The sequence below is a fragment of the Coffea eugenioides genome, chromosome 6, assembly GCF_003713205.1.
Source record: "Coffea eugenioides isolate CCC68of chromosome 6, Ceug_1.0, whole genome shotgun sequence".
Taxonomy (NCBI): domain Eukaryota; kingdom Viridiplantae; phylum Streptophyta; class Magnoliopsida; order Gentianales; family Rubiaceae; genus Coffea; species Coffea eugenioides.
The window spans coordinates 35,778,720-35,787,401 of NC_040040.1; the positions used below are offsets into that span (position 1 = coordinate 35,778,720).

The 8,682-nt window shown below is 37.5% G+C and overlaps 1 protein-coding gene across 1 annotated transcript; it reads left to right on the forward strand.

Annotated features, from left to right (window-relative positions):
- Positions 1-7,599: 7,599 nt before the first annotated feature.
- LOC113774116 (protein FAR1-RELATED SEQUENCE 5-like) lies at positions 7,600-8,417 on the forward strand. The gene is made up of 2 exons (XM_027318681.1): positions 7,600-8,099; positions 8,153-8,417. The coding sequence occupies exons 1-2, from the start codon at positions 7,600-7,602 to the stop codon at positions 8,415-8,417; spliced, it is 765 nt and encodes a 254-aa protein (XP_027174482.1).
- Positions 8,418-8,682: the final 265 nt, after the last annotated feature.

Consider the following 8,682-nt stretch of genomic DNA (forward strand, 5'->3'; position numbering starts at 1 on the left):
TGAACATGAAAATTTGTACATATGCACTTTCGATAAACCGTGGAGATTGTTATTTGATAAAATCCAATGAGACAAATGAAACCATGCAACACCTAAAAATTTTCTTTTATACAAAATGATAAAAGTCAATGTAATGCCAAAAATAACCATCAACTTGTATTGAAGGAAAAATAATCTTAGGGAGATGAATCACAAACTCAACAATCTATGTTTGATGACCAAAATACTTTGGCCTCTAACAAAATATCCCGTTTGACCTTTGGATATCGGCCGTCGGAAATTCAATGCTGGTAGAAAAATCATAATGTGAAGAGGAATCAAAATGAACTGAGTCATCAGCCATTCCATTCCAAGCTCACTTTTCCTCATAAAATCCTACCTTAGCGTCTTTTCGGGTTTTCACTAAGGTTACCCCCACCTTTTTATTTTCTTTTTCTTTTATCATCATCATTTTTCTTCTTTTTTTGTTTTTTCTATAATGATCTCTTTTCTCTTTTGAAGGTGTCCTTGTAAACTTTCACCTGATGAGCAGTGTCAAGCTCAAATCTAATCAATTCAGAAATACATCTAAATTTTTTTTCTGGTATCAGTATATGAACATCATGTGCCAATTAATTAGAAAATTTCTTGACAAATATATTGCAAAGAACAGAAGTCAGAACTTTCAGCTTTTGTAATGGGGTCTGGTGGGGTGCTTAGAAAAGTTAAGGCTTGAAGGTGGATTTCAAAAATAGTTTAAATGATCTAAGATCGCATTGTTGCGTCAACACTATTTTAGAGTTAAATCAAAACTTGCCCCAATTTATTCTCAACTGAGGTTCTCTTCTCTTTCATTTTCCTTTCTTTTTTTTCTGGCCTTCTGTCATTCCATTCATCTTTTAAAATTTTTAAAATTTGCCCCAGTTTATTTTTAGTTGAGATTTTCTTTTGTTCATTTCCTTTTCTTTCAGCCTTCCTTAAAAAATTAAATTTGCCCCAATATGGGGTTTTTCTCTTTTCTTTTTCAAAACTAAATTTGCCCCAATATGGCGTTTGCGATTCTCAGGGGTTGACAAGTGAAATGATCCATTCCGCAAGTTCAAAAGGGACCACTAGGGATAAAATGTCTCAATGGGAAAGGAAAGGTGCCCGATTTTTATTTTGTTCCTTACATTAACTTTGAAAGGAAACTTTCATTAATGCGAAATTTTACCTATATCTGCATTAATCGATTGAGGAAAACTCTCGTCAATCCATATCTGTGAAAATAAGTGCTTCGCCAGGCAATACCTTTTTGACAATAAAAAAACCTTGTCAATTTGGGGCAAACTCTTCTTTTGACCTCATCTTGCGCCGACAAAAGCTACTTCAACGCTTTGTCTCCTCGTCTGAATGGCCATGATTTGACCCTTTTATGGTAACCACGGGCCAATCCTTTTGATAATATTGATCATGACAGACTGCATTTATCTGCTTCTTATCAAGTGACCACTGATTTCTATTTCCTTAACTTGATCCCAATTCAGCTTGAGTTTCTCTTTATACCATTCGGGCCTCTTTGAAACATTTTCGGATGTCTCTTCGCTACTCCTTTTATTTTGAAATCCAAATTCACATTCGTGATGTGAGGACCCAAAAATTTTCTTATTTATCGAGTGTTACAAGTTCACTTAAATATTTATTTACTCATTTTTTTCTGAATTATTTATTTCGGCCATTTTAAATCCATTTAGATGGAACACCGTCTCTTTTATAGTTTTAAAGCGTTTTGTTAGAAAATCTACTTTTAAAAATTCCTTTAGTTCGGAATAACGAGTGCACGTTTTCGAGGCTACACTTGAATCGGGAGTGTATCAACCTTGGAGAATTAAGAATGATCAATAGTAGATCAAGAAAGATTAATTGAGGAATTAATACTAGACTCATGTGAGGACTCGTAAAATTCTTATTTTTAAAAATCCTATTTTTGGCTCATTTAATTATTTATTTGGATATTTGCCCCGAATATTATTTTCTATCCTTATTAGACTTAAATACATGACATTATGACTTCATTATATTTTTAAGGTGGCTCGTTTCAAAAATTAATTTTTTTGAAAGCTCGATTAATGTAAATAGTGAGAACGTATCTGAAAACTTTAGCCAATTGGGAGTACAATAAATTCGAAAACTTGGAGACATGTACAATGGTCCTAAAATAGGTAATTTTAGGTTTAAGTACTCAAGTGATAGTTAGTGGTACGATCGTTATAACAATTTCTTGAAGGTTTCACTTTATCGCGCCTAAATTGGAAATACGCGTTTTCACGCGTGCGCTTAATTGAGGGACTTTAAACCATTATTTTGGGACAATTAAGAGTGAATAATATTTGTATGAATATAAGTGCATTAGAGGTTTAGTGCACTAGTGAAATAAATGCGAAAAAAATCGAGCACCAAACGTGCCCTATGCGCACTATTCTCAGTTGACTTTGGAGTGATTTTGCACCACACATTGTATCTTCTTTAGGAAGCCAAAATTGGATCAAACACACTCTCTCCTAGTCTCTCTCTTGGCCGAACCATCAGCTGCAAAATACAACACCAAAGTTGCCATTTTTCATCTTCAATTCTTGCACCAAACCTTCATAGATTCACACCAAAATTGAAGACCACTTAGCTTGTTACCTGGAGAGTTCATCTAGCTATCAAAGGAGCTCACTTTCCACGGTTTTCTTGGAGCTTCAAGGGACCGAAATTCTGCTCTTGTACACCCACCAAAGTAGGTAATGATCCAACACTCTAATCTTGATTTATGCAGGTTGTTCAACACCTTTAAGCTCTTGTATTCATATGGGTGGTTGTTATTGTTGGAAAATTTTGAATGTGGGCTCTATGAACTCCCACTCTTGGATGATGGCTGATGTGATGATTGATGATGGGTTTAATGTTGGTTTAGTGCTCAAAATGGTAGATTAATGGTGTATTATTAGTATGAACTTCAAGAAATGCATGGGGTGAAAAGTTCCGATTCTGCCCCTGCTTTGAACGTACCTATTTCTGCGAAATTTTGAGGTTGTGATGACTTATATATGATTTTTATATGTTGTATAGATGGTGTATAAAATTTCATTGAAAAATATTGAGGTTTGGTGGGTCAAATGAATTGATTTCACAAAGTTGGTATACCTGGAATTTTTCCCGACATGCTCAGACCAGCTTTCTTGTTTCATCCATAACTTTGTGCTCCGATGTCGTAATTGAGTGCCGTCAGAGGCATTTGAAACTAGACATTCCACCTTTCCGATGGTATAGAAATGTACATTCTGGTTCCATGTATGTGCGCCAAACCAACCATTTAAAGTTGGCTGTTCTGTTTCTCTGTTTCCTGGAACGAAATGCTGAGGCTGCAACTTGTGGCTCGAATTCGAGCTAGTTGTGTGCCGAATTTCAAAATGATTTCTTCTGTGAAATTATAGCTCTTATGAATGTGTTTTCCAACAATAAAATATGCCCAATTCCGAGTTAAGTTGAGTGATTGTTTATCAAAATAACGGAACCTGCCCTGCTCTTGAAAACCCTAACTTTTGGACAGATTTGATGCAAGGCTTGGTGTAGACTTGCTAACTGAATATTTTGGTGCTAAACACTTATGAAATGTACCATGAATGTTCCTTAGGCTTTGTCTACACTAATGAGCCATGTTTGAGGAATTTTTCTTTGACCAAATGTTTGGAATGGAAAACAAAAGGCTCAAGGCAGTTTTGTCTTAGGATTTTCGAAACTTTGGTTGTTTGATTGACTACCTTCCCGAAGGTATTTTTTCATGAAATTTGATAGAGGAATACTATTTATATAGGAGTATTATACTGCCAAATTTTGTACCAATCCATGTCCATTTCGATACCTAACTAAAGTCTCAAGGTTGGAAGCTCAAATCTGGAAATTTGTTTACCAGTTTTGAATTTTTCCCTAACTTTGAGCTACCGTATCTCGGTGCTCGAAACTCCGATTCTTGATCCGTTTTTTCTGTTAAAAACCTTACTTGCAACTCTAATTGATTTACAAATTTCAGAGGCTAGCTCGCAACGTGTGAATTTTACCGAATTTCCAAAGTTAGCGAAAAACCAACCCCAACACAACCTTAAGTACTCTGAAACAGTAACTTTGAGCCCATTTTTGAATATTTTTCATTTAGAATCATGGAAAAGTGTCTTCTAAGAACTTTTAGTACTTTCAAAGAGATTTCCAACGGCACCCAGTTTTCCAATTTCTGACATGTAGAATGGGAGATACGATTTTTCAAAGTATCGTATCAAATCTAAATTTTTCCCCCAAATTTCAAGGGAAGGGAGTTTTCAAGTGCTCCTTATTCCTTCAATATTTCTTGAATGTTTTATACTTGATTTCCCAAAATGAAAACTCGATTACCGTGTACTTTAAGAAACTCCATTTAAACATCGATTTACGAGTAATTGAGGTTCGTTTTAATGAAATTTCCTTAGATTGTACTAGTGTACAATCTTCCTTGATAATTGGGATATATGAGTGATACTTCACTATTATGTGCTCAGGCGCACACGAGGACCCTCAAGAGGATCCCACGGTGAACGCTTAAATTTCGGTTGAGACTACTTCTACTTGGTGAGTGTCAAGTGTATGGCTACTTGAACTCTATGGACTTGATTCATGCTTGGCTTACCTGATTACATGCTTAGCCTACTTGATTTTGAAAAATGGAGTCGAGTGTGTACTTTATCGCACTCGTTCTCATTTGAAACAAATGACTCATGCTTAACATGTTTTGCCTGGTTTACATGACCTGAAATACATGCTTAAACCTATCAAATGCTTGAATACATGACATGGTATGCTATGACTGCATACGTCGTTGGAGTGAATCTCCTCGACACTTACATGATACATGGGGGACGCCCAAACTTATACGCCGACCTTGGGACTCGAGCCGGCATGGGTTTGGTCGGGAATCTTGGGGAGCCATGAGAATCACATGATAAGCTTGATCTATTTGAGAGATCTTGCTTGGCATACTCGTGGAGTATAGCCTTATAAATGTCGTGCGGGCCCGAAGCGCTGTAGGGTGGACGGATGAGAAGTAAGTGGTGATCTATGGTTTGAAAATATCAACCTGATTGATGGAGAGTCATCACGGGAAGATATACGAATGAACTGGTAAAGCAAGTGGAACTTAGCTCCTGAGAGCTACCATATCCTTGAATTGTTTCTGTTTACATTTCGTTGGCTTTATGAATTACTTGTAATTTATCACTTGAACTGTTATTTGGGTTTGTTACCTGAACAACGTGCTTGCATGTGTGTTCTTGGCCTCACGAGCATTTTGCTCACCCTGTAGATTTGTTTTCCTTAACAGGATTGGACTTGGAGAAATGTTGGAGAAACCCCTCTTGGCGTACTCTTGTTTTAGGGTTTCCGTTGCACTTTGGGCTAGACTTGTGATTGATGTATATTTTGAATATTGATGTATTTCGAGGTCTCGATGAAATGATTGGGCAGATGTTGAATATTGATAAGCTTGAATGCTTACGCACTGATTGTATTTATGATATTTAATCGTAACATCTAGTATTGTATTAAGGTTGGACGGAAATTGCATGAGTCCTGGCGAGAACTGGGCAGGCGTCCCGCGGATACTCTTTGGTTCGCCTTAGGGAGAAGTGGGGACGTCACACGTGAGATATCGAGATTGCTGCCATCAAATTTTGGAACAATGATATCCAAAGGATCAGAGAATTTTATTCTTGGTCATCTGAAAAGAATGCGTAAGTAACATAGTATATATAAAACTGTACATTTTATTGAATTTCAAGATAAAGATCAAACTTAATAGCATGTTACTTGTTAAGCAAGACGTGTCTTCAAAAGCCACTTGATTCAAAACTATTTACAAAAATATAGTTAAACAAAAGACACACGCATGAATGATTTTCATGGATTTTAACCAAAGATATCTCCCCGAATTTATCGAAACTCCCTTCAAGAGGGAGGGATCTCACTAGTTCAGGATTTTCAAATTTTTTCATTGGGAGTAAATGCCTCAAAGGTATCCTTGTGTTCGGCAAAAGGGATTCGTACTTATGCTTGGTCCTTGTTCTCCTCTTTTCCTTAGCACTATATCTCCTGCTTCGATCATATCCTGAATTTTATATTTCAATGCCCAGCAATTATTGGTGGGATGCTCGGGAGCTCCAGAATAATAAGCACAGATGGCTTGAGGGTCATAATCAAGTTAAAATCCTTTAGGATAGACTTTAGAAGGTATTGTACAAATTTTTCCTGTGGCTTTGAGCTGCTCATATAATTGATTGATGGTTCGACCTAGGTTGGTGAAGATTCTATATGTGGTTGGGTTTTAGGTGTCATTGGTTTGTTGATAGTTATAGTTCTGGTTGACTGGTGAAGCAGGTCTTGGATTATAACGAGGGCGAGGTCTAGTTTGAAAGTTAGGTGGAGAACATAAAGTGGTGTTGCAGGCGTGTTTGAGTAATTTGGACGGGATCAAGGGTGGTTAATAGTGGTATGATAAACAGATCGAGTGTGTGGCTAGTATGGGTAACGGGGTGAGTAGGTGGAATATTGTTGGTATCTAGATCGGGACGAAAAGCCTTGGCTCTTCCTCATGAACTTGTCAAATCGATCTAACCTCTATAACATATTCTTGTCAATTGGCGCGGAGGATTCTCCCACTTCGACTTTTCTTGTGCAGCGGTGTCTAGTGCGAATGGCTTTGCAGTGGAATAATAATATGGTCCTTGAGATTCAAATGGCATGTTCAGACTAACAAGTGGATAATTTGGAGGAATTTGAGGGTGAAGAGGATTGGTCTGGATATTGGGTGTATATGTACGTGGGAGGCCATGAGTGGGACAGGTGAAAGTTTCCTCAAGTAGATTTACGAAATGTGGAGCAAAAGAGGTTTGAGTATAGGGTAGGGGTAGTGGTTGAGCTTCAGGTTGGCTAGCAGGTAAGAGATCTTGCTGGACACCGCTGCTGCTGCCAGCAACCAACTGATCAATCATGCGCCGTTGTGCGGCCATCTCCATGATTAATTCATTAAATTTGTCTAACACTTCGCTCAGTTGAACTCCCAGATTTGCAAGGTCAAGTGATGACGTCGCTGCAGACCTATCGAATGATTTAGGATGCATACTCATGTTTACACTATTTCTCAAAACTCGACTACGTGATCGTGTCATGATGGGGTTTCTTAGAAAAATAATGAACCTTAATTTACTAAAATAAATAAACAAACACTAACTATTATTTTGTAAACTTAGACATCTAAAATAAAATAAAAGAATAATAAATAATAAAAAATAATAAAGCGAATATTGAATAAAAATTTTGGTGTCTGCAGGAATGTTAATTGACTACAACTTTTTTGGAGACGTAGTCACATTCGACACAACCTACAAAACAAATAAAGAATACCGGCCACTTGGAGTATTTGTGAGTTTTAACCAATATAGGTAAATTGTGATATTCGGTGCTGGCCTTATGTATGATGAGACGATAGATTCTTTCAAATGGGTGTTTGGTACATTTCTAGAAGTAACGTGTGAAAAGCGTCCAAGTACCATACTAATCAACCAAGATCACGCCATGGCAGCTGCTCTTTCACTTGTCATGTCCCAAACGTTTCACGGTCTATGTACGTTTCACATAAGGCGTAATTTTATGAAACATCTTGGCAATCACTATAAGGAAAATAGTGACCTTCCATACATGTTTGATGCCTGCATGTATGAGATTGAAGAAGTGGAACAATTCAATAGGGTGTGGGAGGCGATGGTGAAGAAATACAATCTTGAAAATAATGAATGGCTTTTCGGACTGTACCGAATTCGTGATAAATGGGCAAGGTGCATGATGAAAGAAAGATGGACCGTGGGAATACGAAACACCCGACTTAGCGAAAGCCTAAATGTAGCAATTAAAAATCATTTGAAACTGGATCACGACCTTGTACAGTTCTTTAGACATTTCAATCAGGTAGTTGATGAAAAGAGACATAATAAACTCATCGCAGAATATGAAATGAGGCAAAAGCTCCCCATGGTAGGGTTGAGGCAAACACCTATGCTTGTGCATGCATCAGAGACGTATTCACCAACCGTATTTGTTACATTCCAAAATGAATATGGTGAGTCAACAGCTATGGTTATATTGAGATAACAAGGCGCAGGGATGTTTGTGAGTTTGCGGTCATGAGGTATGATGGAGGACCTGAAAGAATAGTGGTATTCAATCGGAATGATCTAAGTGTATGCTGTAGTTGCAAAAAATACGAGAATGAAGGAATTTTGTGTGGGCACGCGTTGAAGGTGTTTGATATTGTGGGCATAAAAACAATTCCTCCTGAATACGTTAAGAGACGATGGACAAAAAGAGCTCGGGCAGGAGACTGTTTTGATCGGTGAGGACAGGAAATTGTGGCTGATCCAAAAGTAATCATTTGAACTCGTTATTGAGAGCTCGCTCCAGCCATGATTAAGGACGCTACTCGAGCAGCAATGTCGGAGGATACCAGCAAAGTAGTAATCATCGTCATATCCGATTTGGCAAAGAGAGTTGAGCTCCTCCTCTCAGAAAATGAAGAGCAACCTTCGCAAAATCATAAAAATCTAAATGTGGAAGAACGTGATAAGACACAATTTGTAAATGAAATGGGAGAGGCAATAGTCA